Raw genomic sequence first — 17,203 nt, 5'->3', positions numbered from 1 at the left:
GTGGGGGAGCATGATCTAGATCCAGGACCTCATTCCTTCATCCCGATGGCCACAGTTGTCCTGTCAATCCACAACCACATCCAAGGATGCTGATAGACGCTCTAAAAATATCCCACTGAGCTTTATCTGTAAATGCCTTCAGAATCTGAGGGGAGCTGTTGGAAGACTTTTTTTTGGGGGGGGGTCACTATTATTTTGAATGCACTGTAAGTGGCTTTGGGTTAAAATGTCTCCCAAATGCATACTTGCAATTTTAAAGTAATTGATGTGTCTGGTCAAATATATATATATATATATATATTTTTTTTTTTTTACTTTTACAGAGACAGAAGACTCTTAAAAGTTTAAGAGCATATGTTTTTCTCTTACATTTTTATGCATTTGGCAGACCCTTTAATCCACAGACTTATAATGCATTTAAGGTATACATTTATCAGTAGCCTGTATTGGATCGATCCCATGACCCTTGACCTGTAAACATAATGCTCTACAAACTTAACTACAAGATATTTACAGCCTACAAAATCCATTCATTCTCTGAACTCACTTGTCTTTTTAGGGTTGGGTCTATTCCAGCCACGTGCACGATATCCTGCCCTACACCCTGGATAGATGGCCAGGACATCACAGGAACGAAAGTTAAACCTTCATAGGATAACAACAACCACTAGGGGGAGCTGCCACATTATCAGGGTGAGTTAAATAGAGGCTTGGAGGGGTGTGAATAAAAACCTTTATGCATATAAGGTAACAGAATCACCTTCGGTAAGGACAGGGGAGGATGACTTATGATATTAGAAAGATTACATACTAGGTAACGTTATCTTAAAATGTGATCTTAGAAACTGATAAAAAGTAAAATAATAATTTTCATATTGACACTTTTCATCGGAGTTGGTCTGAAATGATTGAAAACATTTCACAAGTTTATTGCACACAAATTGTATCATACAGAGCTATAATAGTATCAATAAAACAATGGTAATTCACTTTTTATTCTGTATGTTATTTATGTAACCAAGTAGTTATGTTACTTTTTAATTTCCATAAGTTATCCCACATGAAAAATACTCTAGTATAGGTACACATTAGTATACAAAAATGTATACTCGCTCTATAGTAAATTGTAGTATACTTCAATATTTACTATGGTAAGTTTCAAAAACCCTATCTACTGTAGGAATCTTAGTTTTGTTTGCAATAATATAAAAAGTATTTTTCAACTGGGACACATTGATCCTTACAAGTCACTTTTCTATGTTTTATTCATTATTACATTATGAAAGAATTTAAGGTTTGCAGTTGTAGTAAATGTGTGTATAGTTAACCACTCCTCTGCCTCCCACCAGCCCCTCGGAAAATAAACTCACTTTTGGCAGATCTGCCTCTATATTTGGACTTAACTGTGATGTTGCAAGGAAGCAGGAGGGAGGAGAGTACAGACCGGCAAAGAGCTGTAGCACAGATGCCTCTATCTACTAAACAACCATACAAGATGATGGAGAAAACTTCACTCAGTTTATGGATTTATTGTCTTCTCCTAACAGATGTTGTACAAGGTATGTCCTCTGTTCTTCCAGTTTTATAAGATCTTTCTTTCTTTCTTTCTCTTTCACTTACTTTCCACTAGAGTTTGTTAAGTCCCTGTTGTTCATACTACAGATATTGTAGTATACATTAGCAAAGTATAGAAATCACTCTGTTATATACTACACTACAATGAACTATATTTTGCTGTAGTAAATACTAAAATATATTGCAACATTCTTTCTTCCTGTCTTTCTTATGAAAAATATGGCATGTGTTCATTTTACTTGACTAAATTATGCACTTTACTGATCATCTGATGGACAGATAAAACTGTTCTAGGATCAGGGAAGTAGGTGTGATGTTTTTTTTTTTTTATAGCAGTAACTTATAATTTTGCTTTATACTGCTCCATCAGTTCCCTTGTTTAACATTTACAAACATATTTATGTTTTTGGATGCTGTTGTAACAGATTAAATAAAAAAATCAAATCAAAAAAATTAATGTTCTTCTTTTTCTTTTTTCAGGCTCTAACATCTGTACTTCTCGAGGAGCCAGCACATGTCAGCAGTGCCTGGCTGTGCATCCTACCTGTGCCTGGTGCTTTGAAGAGGTGTGGTGCTTTATAATGTTTAAAAAATGTGCTGCATGTTTAGTGTAGTTTTTATAGCTGAGATTGATGGGTGAAATATAGAATTGATATACAGTAGAAGGGCTATAGGATTAAGATTACAATCAGACTTTCAATTATACTTTTTGCAAGTGATGGGGATGAGATCGCCTATACTGAGTCCAAGTCAAGACCGAGTCTTTGAAGAGTCGAGACAGAGTCCGTTGGTTTTCAAATACAGTCGAGTCCGAGTCCAGACCGCGTCTTTGAGGAAGCAAGTCTGAGTCGAGCCCGAGTTCTTTAGGAGTCGAGACCAAGATCATATTCATGATTTAATATCACCCCAGTTAATAATCAACAGTTAGGCCTACAGACTTAGCTAGATTGGGAATTGTATAGAGGAGCAGTCTTAACTTCTTAATATGGACTATGCTTTTACTATCATTAAAAAAATCCCTATCACATGCATCATCTTCTGCCTATATTTCTAGAGATAAATAAACGGCTATGATGGCAGTATCTTTGCATTGCACCATGGGATGTCATTTTCAAATAATGACCGTCAATTTTGCATTTTATTATTATTGTTATGTGTTGTGTGTTTTTTTAAATGAACATAAAAAACACATTTCTGTCTGAAATTACGAGTCCTTCTCCTCCCACTGTGGTCTTGTTGTCAAGATCGAGTCTTTGAAGGAACAACTCTGAGACGAGTCCGAGAAAGCAGAAATTGGTCTCGAGACCACACATCACTACTATTTACATAAGGCTATATAGGAATTGGGTAGTTGACCTTTTTATATGTGTGCAAACTGTATACAAATATTTAGATTAATAAGTTTATAAGGGCTTGTTGTGATCACATTGAAGTTTTAAGCTGATTAATTTCCGAGTGAAGGAATTGTTTTGTCCCGATATGTTGCAACTTTAGTTGTTTACAACATGCATTCTTCCTATGAGGGCTGGATGTTTTTAAAGATTATGGTTTGACCGAGTATTACCACCCTTCATATTGTTTAGAGAGTAGTCATTAAACTTTTAATTAGATATAACATTATGTTTTCATTTTTATTGTAAGCACTGCAAAGGTGCAATGGACTGTATCATTACCATGAGGAAAAGGGTTCTAGAACTGTATTGTTATTGTAGAAGAGAGTTTCAAAACTTTTTATGACTCATATGTTCTTACATTTTATGTTCAGGGAGTAAAATGAGAGCTGTTTTCTAAAGACTATGTGTTAGGCTGCACCAAACAGAACTGCAAATGGTTTATTCAACCCATCCCACTGAGACCTACTGACATTTGCATTATTGTGGAGGCAGGGCTTTATTTATTCAGGCTTGGTCAAATTAAGTATACAGTACAAGTAATGAAAAACTTGCATTAACACCGCAAAAGACCATGGGTTTGATTCCCAGGGAACACACACAGAAAATGTATACCGTCTGTCACTCTCAAAAACGTGTCTGCCAAATGCATAAATGTAAATGTATTTTGTTAAATCAGGGTTTTGGACACAATGTCTCTGGTTCATCCCGATGTGACTTAAAGAGGAATCTTATTGAAGCAGGATGTGGTAAAAGAGCACTGGAGAATCCCACCAGCAAAACATCTGTGATAGAGGACAAACCTTTAAGTGACAAGGCCTCGGGATCCACCACCGACGTCACACAGATCAAACCACAGCGCATGCACATCACCCTTAGACCTGGTGAGTTCGGGTACAGATCTAATGTGTGATTTTCTCTGTTAATATCTGTTAAGGGAATACATGTCCATTTGGCTCCCTACAGATGATTCCCAAGTGTTTAAACTAAAAGTCCGGCAAGTTGAAGACTACCCTGTGGATCTGTATTATCTAATGGACCTGTCATACTCCATGAACGATGACTTGTCTCAATTACGGAGGCTGGGACGGGGCTTGGCTGAGGAGATGAGTAAAACCACCAGTAATCTGCGTATGGGCTTCGGAGCTTTCGTGGATAAACCGGTGTCTCCGTACATGTACATCTCCCCTCGGGAGGCTGTGTTAAATCCCTGCTACTCGTAAGTGATGACAAACACGTATATTTTCATTAAATTACATAGGGATGTTAATTACATGATGTAAATAGGTGGTGTGATTGTTTGCTGACATAATCTGATCACAGCTACGTCTTTTGTGTGGTATCTTTTTTGCTGAGATAGACACAAAAGGGTTACATTGTAAGCAGTTTTGGTAAACACCTCATTGACTGTTGTGACTCATTCGCAACAGCAAAGGTTTTAGTGAATGACCAACACTCATCACCAGCTTTGGCATTATTACAGGGTTTAACATTAACCGGTTATAATAACAAGAATTTTCTTATTTTCCATTATGCAGTCTTTCATGGCAGAATCCACTTTTACAAGGTGTTTGGATATAAATGTGTGTTGGCAGTGTGTGAACTCCTTTTTTAATTCCCATTAAACCAGAGCAGTGTCATTAGACATGCCATTTGGATAAGCTCTTTGTAATGTGACATCATACTAACAAAGCCACACCCATAGCCACTGACTGACAGTCCTTCAATACCATATTTTTTATGTATTGCTTTTTTAAATAATTGCTTTTCTCTATTCTCCTATTCTGAATGCTATTCTCTAAATATATTCCCTTTTTAACAAAGTGCTTCATACCAAAAACAATCCAACAATCATTTTATTCTCTATATGTTTTAGAATCCCATATAAATGCCAGCCTCAGTTTGGCTACAGACACGTTCTGTCTCTGACAGAGGAGGTGAACCGCTTTACAGAGGAGGTGAAAAAGCAGAAGGTGTCTCGAAACAGAGATGCTCCGGAGGGAGGCTTTGACGCCATCATACAGGCAGCTGTGTGCAAGGTTAGATTTTTTACAGACTACAAACAGCTTTTGAATCTTTTTTGGTCTTCTGTTATTGTGAGCACTCTTATTTGACCATTTTTGTCGTAGGAAAAAATTGGTTGGAGGCCAGATGCGTCTCATTTGCTGGTTTTCACCACAGATGCCAAGACACACGTTGCACTGGATGGGCGCCTGGCTGGCATTGTGCGACCCAATGATGGTCAATGCTATGTGGGCACAGACAATGTCTACAACATGTCAACAACTATGGTACTGATCTCCTTTTACATACAGTAATGTCGGTTAAATCTATACTATTTAAGTGGTATTATGTGCATATTAACAGATAACAGGTTTACAATGCTACATGTATTTAACAGGACTATCCATCCCTGGCATTAATCACAGAGAAAATGTCTGAGAACAACATAAATCTGATTTTTGCCGTGACCAGGCATGTAGAATCACTATATAAGGTAAAAATGTTAAACCATCCGTCCTTTCATTCTCCAAACCTGCTTGTCTTCTGAAGGATCGCGGGGGCTAGCCAATAGTATTACTTTGATTTATTTTGAGGCACACTTTAGATGATTTTGGCTTGACCTTTCTCTCCCCATATCATGGTTCTGTTCCTCTTTTTTTTCTAATGTAGAACTACAGTGAACTGATTCCTGGTACTGCAGTGGGGACTCTTTCTGAAGACTCACATAACGTGATCCAGTTAATCCAGGACGCATATGCTGTAATACACTTATTACACTTACCTAAGCAATGTTACGTGTTCAATACAATTAAATTTTCAGTCAGATTTAATGAGATAGTAATAATATATAATAATAGTTGGAAATATGTATATTGGAACAACCTGATCTCATGAATTTCCGTGTTTTAGTCACGAAATATTTAGCTAATTTATCCGTGTCATTGTCACGGATCTCCGCATTTTTCCGTGTCCATACCACGGACTTTCTTTTCTGTGTTAGTTTCACGTATTGGTTACTCAATTGTTTTTCCTATTTTCTTACCATTTTCGCATGGGTTTGGGGTTAAAATGACTTTCTGTAACATACAATGACATCCAAACCCAACTCTAACGGCGCATTCACACGGGGCGTCAGCGTTAACGCTTCCCATTCACTTTTAATGGGTGATGTCATGCATTGCCGAACTGAATTTTGGATCCGTCGGCGCCGCGTCAGTGCCGTTGCTTGCGTCAGAAGTTGAACATTTCTCAACTTTTCAAGCGGCAACGCGTGCGTCAGCCAATCATATCGCCTTATGCAAATGACCTAGACAGAGCCAGCCAATTACGTTTATGGAAGACCGGAGCTTGTGTTGCGGCCACAGTGATTGGCTGTTGGCCACGCTTCAGACAAGCCTTCCTTTAACCGTTAACGCTTACGCCCCGTGTGAATGTACCATAACCCTAACGTCAGGCGACAATTGTTTAAAAATCCGGAAAAAAATTGTTTAAACCAATAGTTAAAGTGAAATCCTAACCCAAACCCCAAATCTAACCCTAAACCCACGCGAAAATGGTTTAAAAATAGGAAAAACGATTGAGTATCAAATACGGTAAACTGACATGAGCAAAATATTCAGTGACTTCATGTTGCATTGGAAATATATGCACTGTCAGAAAGAAAATGGTCCCAAGCTGTCTTTTAAAAAGGTCCCAATATGTACCATTTAGGTACAAATTTGTATACATTTGGTACCAGTTAAGGTACTAATAGATGCAAAGGTGTGCGTTTTGAAAGGCTGCCGCCTCACGACAGCTAGGGACCATTAAAAAAATTATAATAATATTTTTTTTGGAGCAATACTCTGTATCAGGGGTAGTATTGATAGTTAAAGCGTCACGAAACCCCGCTGTTTCAGCTCCAGTCTACCTCACGTTCATTTTGAAAAATTATACTTAAATTGGCGTGGACGCTATGAGAAGAATGGCGATGAGTGGGCGGGGCAACTGATAAAAGCTAAGATTTACTACGATTAGCAGTATTACAGAAATAATTAAACAAATATAATATTTTACACATTTCCTTCAGAACCATATCCATGTGCGATTATCCTGGGAACACGCTATCTTAAAAATAATAATGAGACACTGACGATTATGATGCACTACAGTAATTTGCCAGGTCACAGCTCGTGACGTTTACACGATGTGGAGTTTAAACCCGGAAGACAAAAATATCACCAAAAAAGCAAACAATTAACAGATACTAACATTGTCATCTATGATGTGCAACACAACTAACTTTGTTAACATTTAAAAAAAGTGTTGGTTAGTGTTTCATGATGCTTTAAATAAATACACTGTTTTGAAAGTATAGCCACAACGCTTGGGCAATAGTTTCACTATTACAGCCTTGTCTGTGGGAAGTTGTATCCAACTTGTGTCCATTTAAAGCAAACCCTGTACGTTTCAAACATCAGTAAAGGATTTTAAAATAGTTTTACCGTTATGCTTTTTAAGTGCTTGATGCTGTTTTCTTCAATTTGACATGTTTTTCGGTGAAAGATAAAATGAATTTACAATATGCCACAAACTCTGTCTATCAAGCGTAACTTGTACTAAACCTGAAATGTTCCTCTAAAATGCTTCTCTCATCCATACTCACATGTGTGTTTGTTTGTATCACAGAAACTTCGCTCTAAGGTTGAGCTGGAACTCTTGAATGTCCCTGAAGAGCTAAGTCTGACATTTAATGCAACGTGCCTCAATGGAGAGGTCATCCCAGGCATGAGATCTTGCTCTGGCCTTAAAAGAGGAGATACAGTTAGTACCATCTCTATATCTCTGTTTCTCCTTCGATATCTCATCCTATTCACTCACACTTAGATTCTTCATTGCATTTTCTCTGCTTAACTAAAGTGTTTAGTCCAAAACTCCCTTAATATCAGATCTGGCACTCCCTCTTGTATCCTTTCGATATAAAGGAGGAGTGTGAATAGGAAATGCCCTTTCTGATGTGCAGTCATCTGCCTTCCTTGATAAATGAATTGCAAAAAATTTTGTGGTTTCACTCCCTTCCTAACAAGTGCTTAACAATGAACACATGGTTTCCATGTTTTGTGGGGACATTCCATAGACGTAATGGTTTTTATACTGTACAAACTGTATATTCTATTCCCTACCCCAAACCCTAACCATCACTGAAAACTTTCTCCAACTTCAGATTTTCAATAAACATCATTCTGTTTGATTTATAAGCTTGTTTCCTCATGGGGACCTCAAAATGTCCCCACGAGGTCACAAAAATACTGGTATTCCTATCTTTGTGGGGACAATTGGTCCCCACAATGTGATAATTACCAGGTACACACACACACACACACACACACACACACACACACACACACGACAAGTGGGAGTAACTGTGCATTTCTCTATTTGCTGAGTGTAACTGGGCATCAGACTTGCCTGTTTCCTGTAGTCTGGTGTGACTCACACTGACCTCAGTTCAGACAGTCTGTCAATCCAGCCCAGTCACGTATTACACCAAGCTGTCTGCACACTCACTGTGAACACTGGAATAATAAGACTCATGTATATCATACATAGACACACCTATGTGACCCTGTCTGTGAAATCCAGACTTAAGTATCATAATCTAATTATAATGATAAAGTCATTTCAATCATTGATTTTTACCTATGATTTTTACCTAATTTTCTTTACATTATGCAGAATGATTTTATGTAAAAAAACAATACATCTTCATGACTTTAGCTGGGTTTTCACCAAATGTACCATCTTTCCAGGTGTCGTTTACAGTAGAGGCTCGAGCCAGGGGCTGTCCTAAGGAGAAACGCAAGACTTTCACCATCAAACCTGTGGGCTTTAAAGACACCCTGCAGATCACAGTCAACTTCGAGTGCGAGTGTAAGTGCCAAGCGAAGGCCGTCCCCGACAGTCCCGTCTGTCACCATGGCAATGGCACCTACGAGTGTGGAATATGCCTGTGTAACCCGGGACGACTGGGTCCCAGGTGTGAGTGTGCGGAGGGAGACTACAGTCCCACAGAACAAGACACCTGCACCGGACCGGACAAAGTGATATGCAGCGGCCGGGGCGACTGCGTGTGTGGACAGTGCGTGTGCCACAATAATGATTTCGGGAAGGTGTGGGGGAAGAGATGCGAATGTGATGATTTCAGCTGCCTGCGGTACAAAGGAGAGCTCTGCTCAGGTATGAGTTTAAAAGCATTTATAGGGTTTTTAAATTGAAGTGCATAATACTTATGAACGGAATTCATCTACTTTTAACATTTAAAATGATTAAAATCCAAATATTATAATTTGCTTACCCTCAATGCCATCCCAGCATTGACAGAGTTTGGTGTTTATGCATGGGAGGGGGGCACTGACTGGCAATACTTTGAGATTAGCAATAGAGTGCAACTTAAATATAGTTTAAATGAATTAAAACTATTTTAACTTCAAGTAGTCTAGTCTACGCATCAAAATTTTTATTATAGTTTATTATAGTTTTATATAGTTTTATTATACTATTTCATAGACAAAATCATATGTGGCTATCGTATGGGGGGACATAACTTCGCCAGTGTATCCCAGATATATATGACTTCCTTTCTTAAGTTAAATACGAACAATTTTAGATTAAAATTCCGTCGTGTACTATTCTTATATGGGGCCCAACATGGCAAAGCTCCAAAAAGCACACACAGTACATCCATCATTAAAGTAAGCCAAATGACTCCAGCTGGCTTATATGTGTAGTTGTGAAATGATTCTGTATGTTTGTGAGGGAAACACTGAATATTTTGAGCTTATTTAGCAATCAGTCCAACAGATAGATCAAGTTGGGCATGTATGGCGGCACGTTGATAACATTGAATCTTATTGATTCATGCAATACGCATTAGTGACTTTGTTTACATGGAGGTGCAATACAGGGCTGCTGTATTTAAAGTAGTTCTGCTTTTTATTTTTAAACGGTTATATTTGTGATATTATTCACTGTCATGTTTAGTAGCCCAAAGTAAAAAGTATAACAGTATATTGAATGTGTATCCTGTGTTTTCTGCAACACATTTGCTCGAAAGCCTCTCTTTTACGAGTTAGACTTTCTGTTCCCTGCCTCACCTCACCTCGAAAGAATTACCTACAATAACACTAAAACGTCTCTTGCTACTCATATAAATAAACACGATCCAGGGCACTTGGCAGACTAAACCATATGTTGACCTGTTTGAGTGCTTGTTTTAAAAACGAGGTGCTGATGTTTCACCGGGGTGCGTTTGGGTTGGAATGGGTGCATAGTTTGCGTACAATTCCGAAACATTGTTGTGCACCTCTTTAAATGTCCTTTCTTGTTTAAGCAGAACCAGATCTCTTAATACTTTATTTTGGAAGATTTCATAATGGGCCTTTGAAGTTTGATAAAAATGCCGTGCCCCTTCAGCTGTAAAAAAAACTTCAAGTGTCAGGAAAAGATTTAATAGCATGCAGACATTTTTTATATTTTTTTAAAAGCCTGACTAAAATCTAATCCCAAAAGTCCAACGTTATCCAGAAAATAGCTTTCTGCATTATCATGTACATGATGTCACTGAACTAAGAATAGAGCAGTGGGGGAAGAAAATGGTTTTTGGGTTTGTATGGTTTTTAGTGGGAAGAGGAATTACATCCAAAATGCTGCTATTTTTACATTTGGTAAGCCATTGTCTGTAGCACTTCCTTCTTGCCAAAATTTATGTTGTCTTTGTTCACCAAAAATACAACATCACATAAATAAACAATAGTAATCGCCTAGAAATGTGTTTATAACTACAAACCACACGTAATGGGGCCTCAGTATATTGTCAAAATATATGAAGCTTATCAAAGCCGTTCATAAACCTGTCACATTCCTGACATTCCCCAGCACCATATGCCCTTTTTAAGAAATGATAAAATGAAATATTTTTAAAGTGGAGTTTGATTTGTGAACCATGTAAGCCTCAGCGCAGTAATTTATGCATGCTTGAAATGAACAACTCCTTACCATTTTATGGGCTTAAGTTCAAAATTACCTCATTGAGAGTTGCTTATGAGATTGAACCTAATTCCTACAAGGAAACAGAAAAGCTTTTTGCAAGGTTCAAAGTTTGTCTTACTAGCAACGAAAGCTGAAGTACACTCGGGTTGTTGTTTTAACCTAAGCTTGGATTAAATATGGACAAACCCAACCGTTGGGTTAAAATTAACCTAGAAATGTCTAGTTTGGCTGAATTAAAACAATCTCTGACCAACTGAGCTTTGTACCGTCATCTGTTGATTAATTGTTTTCCGGTCATCTGCTTGTTGTTCATTTTTCCTTACATGACTTATTCCAGGACATGGAACGTGTTCGTGTGGGTTTTGCCAGTGTGATCCAGACTGGAAGGGGGAAAACTGTAACTGCTCTACTCGTACAGACACCTGTATGTCCAGCTTGGGTCTGCTGTGCAGTGGGCGTGGCCAATGTGTGTGTGGAAGCTGTGAGTGCACTCAACCTGGTGCCTATGGCTCTACATGCGACAAATGCCCAACTTGCCCTGATGCCTGCACCTTGAAGAAGTAAGTGTGTTAATTAAGTCCCTTTAAGGAAGTTGTCCCACTAGGTGGCCATGTTTGCAGCACCTCCGGCTATTCAGTCATGCAAGACTAAAGTCCTATCTACTTGAATGCGGAAAGACACACTCTTTAAACGGATGTGTTATAATAAAAATCAAGCAGTGTTAGTTTAGGGACGACACACTAAATGAGTTATTATTGGAACAACACATTTTGAGTTCCTTTTAACACAAAATGACACATAATGTGTTAAAAGCATAACACAAAAAAAATTTGTGAAAAATGAACACATCCTTTCTTAGAGTGGAGATCTCAGAAATGACGTGTGTATGTCCCCATTCAAAGCAATAGCAGTGCCCAATCCAATATTTTTGCTGTTCTTGCCATAAGGACAACATTTATGGTTAAAATACAAGCTGCATTTGAAAAAGTATTATACAACACTTCAGTATAGTATACTTTACACAGATTGCATATTTTCTGTATGCATAGGACACCCAGATAATCAATTTTTTTAAATTGCAGTATATTAAAGCAAATTCATTAGAATACTGTATCCCACAATGCAATGCATTTGACCTGGTGGATAATTTTTTTATACCACGGGTCTGTTGAATGCTGTATTCTGATTGGCTGAGGTTCCGTATGTATGCATTAATTTCTGATAACCGCACACCTTACTTGTCAAATGTCTTAAAAATAGGCACCAGAGCAATGTTTGTGGTAACCGTGGTATAAGAGGAATATTTGACTCCGGTCCTTTGAATTATATGAAAATAATGCACACCCACGGTGTAACGGCACTCCGCTTCGTGTCGTGCCGCATTGCACCTTGGGTGTGCATTATATTCTTATAATTCAATGGCCGTCTTCAATTATTCCTTACTTATTGAATTGCCATCAAAGACATTTTAGACTAAATTGGAAAAACACTTTTGTTTACACTTAAACACTTCTGTTTAAGCCAATAATTCAATAGCACTGAAAACATGCAACTAGATGAGCTCATGTGATTGCAGTGTAGCATTACTTTGTTTAAAACTGTTATCATTGCAAATTGGCATTGCATTTGTTTACGTGTACTTTCTTTACTTTTCTTTGTGATGTAGGGATTGTGTAGAGTGTAAACACTTTAAGAGGGGCAAGCTATTCGATGATGAGACGTGCAGTCGAATCTGCAGAGATGAAATCAGTCTGGTGGATGATCTGGGTACTATTATCGCATTTTTTGTCATTGATTAAAACAAAAACAATTCTAATTCAATTACTCATTAAGGTTTTCATATTAATTATGAAAAACATTTAGTTCAGTTTTGTAACCTTGTTTTGTAACCTTATATTATCCTACAGTGTTTCATGATAAGAATGCAGTCAATTGCACTTACAAAGATGAAGACGATTGTGTGCAAAGGTTTCAGTATTATGAAGACAACAGTGGCAAATCCATCTTGTCTCTGGTTAAAGAACCAGGTAACGCTACATTAAAGCTCTCACTGCTGATAAAGCCCAGCGGATGCTGTGGTTCGCATAGTCTATGTTTTTTACACATAGGGTTGTAGTGTTGCAAGTTTGTGCTATGTGTGTGTGTGTGTACCTGGTAATTATGGGAGGGGACATTTTGAGGTCCCCATGAGGAAACAAGCTTATAAATCAAACAGGATGATGTTTCTTGAAAATGTGAAGTAGCAGAAAGTTTTCTGGAATGGTTTGGGTTAGGGGAAGAGAATAGAAAATACAGTTTGTACAGTATAAAAATCATTACGTCTATGTAATGTCCCCACAAAATATGGAAACCAGAATGTGTTTGTATGTGTGTGTGTGCGTGCATGCATGCGTGCGTGCGTGTGTATGTGGCTAAGGTTGTAAATACAAAAGCCTGCTGTCAAAGTCTGCTGCTGTACTTTAATGGACCCATATGTGGAACATGGGCTCTATTAGCTACCTAGAAAGTAACACATCCCCAAAACCTAGGGAGCACCCGTCTTGTAAAAACAGCAATAAACAACATCCAAGCCACTGAAGAACATGCTGACATGCTACAATCCATACTGAGTATTCAAACGGGAGGTATAAACTCAGAGAAAAAAACATCTACAACATGAATATGTTGGATATGGAAAATTTTGCATGTGAATTTTATTACAAAAGTATTGAAAATGGCTGTCAGTTTAAAGGAAAACAATGTTTCAATATTTTACTATGTTCTTACCTCAACTTAGATGAATTAATACATACATCTTTTTTCATTGCGTGCACTTTTAATCTTTGTACAGCGCTTCGTGAATATGTTAGAATTTAGCCTAGCCCCATTCATTCCTATGGCTCCAAACTAAAGTTTTATTTTGTGCCACCATACCTACTCGTGTAACTACTCATGTAACAGTCTTTAAATAGGGAAAACATGGAAGTGTTTGGGGGCTTCTAAATTCATCCCAGTTTGGAGCCATAGGAATGAATGGGGCTAGGCTAAATGCTAACACATTCATGAGGCACTGTACATAGGTATGTATTAATTTGTCTAAGTTGATGTAACAAAGTAAAATATTGAAAAACTGTGGTGTTTTCCTTTAAGATGTTCATTTAGTAAATTTGGTGGGATTTTTTTATTTTAATAAACGTATTCTGTAATGAATTAATTTCCATTTCCTGTGCATCAGATTGTCCTAAAGGCCCTGATATTTTGGTGGTGCTGCTGTCAGTAGCAGGTGCCATCTTATTCTTGGGTCTGGCTGCACTGCTGATCTGGAAACTTCTCATCACTATCCATGATCGCCGTGAATTTGCAAAGTTCGAGGAGGAACGGGCGCGTGCCAAATGGGAAACGGTTAGTGAGCTAACAAGACACTTAAAGTTGTTACATCTTTGTACATTGTGTATGTGTGTATCTAAGGTACATCAGACACTTAGCTAATTGGATATATATTTTTGTAATAAAAACACGTATACCCTCCTACACACACCAATTTTTATGTAAAGACCTCAAGTTACTGTGTTTAAGTTTCTTGGTGAGTTATAGATGTTGGCAGGATGATTTTATTGGTTTTGCGGCATGTTGCTTTTCCTTACAGAACCAAGGAAACGCCTTCATACCCCTGGGCAAGTTTTGCTTTAAATTAGGCAATGCTAATGATGCTTTCCTGGTGAGGTCTCGAGACAGGGCTTTTCTAGCCACATGTGAACTGTCTGATCCCTGCTGTTTAGCACCATGTTTCCTGCTAAACCTTTTATCATAGTAATGTGTGCCTACAGAATCGTTTGAGGATCAAATTTAGGCTGATGCAAATGCACACAGAATGCTTTTTGCAGAACATTTCTTATTTAACTTTGCATTTTATTTTATTTTAACACACAGGGCCACAACCCCCTCTACAAAGGCGCAACATCAACATTCACCAACATCACGTATCGAGGCAAGGACTGACCACAGTGGCGGTGGATGATCTTCTGACAGATCTGACAGATAATGTCAATCTTTACCAAGTTCCCTCTCGGCATTCCTTAAACATTTCAGGATCATGCAAAAGCGTTGTACATTTTATCAATGTAAATATGTACAGTCCGAAATGACTAGGTTTTTCAGACTTATACTATCTTTTTGTGAAAGTCTAATTTTTGTCACTGGATAAAGGATTATCTCTATATCACTGCAGCAGCACACGCCAAACCATTTCCTCCCACTTCTACTCTTGAGCTCTGTGCTGTGGCAGATATGAATGCGAACAGCCCGAGCAATCGTTGCAACTACTGATGGCTTGTGATAACACTGTATAACTCTTCAAATGAATGAAATCATGTTCATGTTTTCCCTATATATATATATATATATATATATATATATATATATAAAATGTAAATAAACAATAAATGGATAAAAGTCATCATTACAGAACAACAAAAAATCTAATCCCAAGTGCAACAAGGTAACAGTGCCCCCTTATGGACATTATATGAACTCCTGGATTGTATAGTTTTGCACTGTTAGACCATAGTACTTGTTGAATTAACAAGCACTATTAAGTGTAACATCATTAACTTAAGTATTATAAAACTCATTTCATTGTTTGTGAATGAGGTTAATATGGGATTAATAAAGGTCTTTCATAATAGTGTGTTTTATATCGAATTTTATTTAATATTTATAGAGTTATGACTAAATCGTATTTTACTTGATCTAACATGTTTACTTGTTATGAAGATAATACTATATTTTTCAAGTGTCATCGAAGGGGTAAGACATGACATGAATTACAGCGCCATCTCCTGGAATGATTTTACACCACGGTTTGAGAGATTTTGTTGTATTTACCAATGTTTTTCAGTAGACAGAGGGGATATAGGCAGAATATTTACTTTAAATTATCATACAGTTTTGAAAAATGTGAGGAAAAACTTGTTTAAGGTATTTATTTTACAAACTAATTGGGCAAAAGAGGAAACTGTGGAAGCCTATTTCTGCAATGTTTGGGTAACATTTTTAGATTTCCTAAGTCATAATAATGACTCATTCTCACATTTATGACTTAGTTTCTCATTATTATAACATACTTTCTCATAATAATAACTTAGTATCTCGTAATAATGATAAACTTTCTCATGATAATTACTTAGTATTTCATAATGAAAAACTTTTAATTATTAGTTTTAAATCTTTAAATCTTTAACCTTTTAAATCTCATTAGTAAGTCATTATTATTAGACACTAAGTCATTATTATTAGACACTTTGTCATTATTATGAGGCATAAGGCATTATTATAAGATACTAAGTCATTATTATGAAATGCTACATCATTATTATGAGATACTAAGGAAATCTAAAAATGTTACTCAAACGTGGCGGAAATAGACTTCCATAATTAAAAATAAAGGGATGCACACGGAAAAAGTATGAAAAAACACTGCTAAAAATAATATTGATGCTATCATTTTACCTGTTATGATTTAGTATCTCATAATAATGATTTAGTATCTCATAATAATGACGAAGTATCTCATAATAGTGACTTAGTATCTCATAATGACTTAGTAGCTCATAATAATGACTTAGTTTCTTATTATTGTGAGATACTTAGTAAAAATTATGACTTAGCTTCCCAAAATTTTGACTTAGTTTCTCATTAGTAAGTCATTATTATGAGATACTAAGTCATTATTATTAGACACTAAGTCATTATTATTAGACCAAGTCATTATTATTAGACACTAAGTCATTATTATGAGACACTAAGTCATTATTATGAAGCACTAAGTCATTATTATGATGCATAAGTCATTATTATAAGATACTAAGTCATTATTATGAAATACTACGTCATTATTATGAGATACTAAGGAAATCTAAAAATGTTACTCAAACGTGGCGGAAATAGACTTCCATAAATAAAAATAAAGGGATGTACACGGAAAAAGTATGAAAAAACACTGCTAAAGATCATATCGATGCTATAATTGTACCTATGTAAAATGCTATAATTGTACCAAAATAAAACATATGTTAATGTGGCATTTAAACCGACATTAGTATTATTATGTTTAGGAATTAGTGACTAAGTTAGCCATTAAAAAACTGAATAATCTGAATAAATAAACACATACATTCATTTAAAATATCTAATCTAATAGATACAGTTTATGTATACTTTTTGGGTAG

At 36.8% G+C, this 17,203-nt stretch overlaps 1 protein-coding gene across 1 annotated transcript; it reads left to right on the top strand.

Moving 5' to 3' along the window:
* Positions 1-1,408: 1,408 nt before the first annotated feature.
* itgb3b (integrin beta 3b) lies at positions 1,409-15,642 on the top strand. The gene is made up of 15 exons (XM_065242230.2): positions 1,409-1,559; positions 2,056-2,141; positions 3,646-3,850; positions 3,933-4,185; positions 4,843-5,005; positions 5,096-5,257; positions 5,368-5,463; positions 5,640-5,729; positions 7,638-7,772; positions 8,759-9,185; positions 11,335-11,557; positions 12,664-12,764; positions 12,905-13,024; positions 14,212-14,378; positions 14,907-15,642. The coding sequence occupies exons 1-15, from the start codon at positions 1,409-1,411 to the stop codon at positions 14,973-14,975; spliced, it is 2,448 nt and encodes an 815-aa protein (XP_065098302.2). The 3' UTR covers positions 14,976-15,642.
* The last annotated feature ends 1,561 nt before the right edge of the window (positions 15,643-17,203 follow it).

Source organism: Paramisgurnus dabryanus, chromosome 1 (assembly GCF_030506205.2).
Source record: "Paramisgurnus dabryanus chromosome 1, PD_genome_1.1, whole genome shotgun sequence".
Taxonomy (NCBI): Eukaryota; Metazoa; Chordata; class Actinopteri; order Cypriniformes; family Cobitidae; genus Paramisgurnus; species Paramisgurnus dabryanus.
Note: the sequence above shows the minus strand (reverse complement) of the source record. Positions and strands in the feature narration are given on the sequence as shown.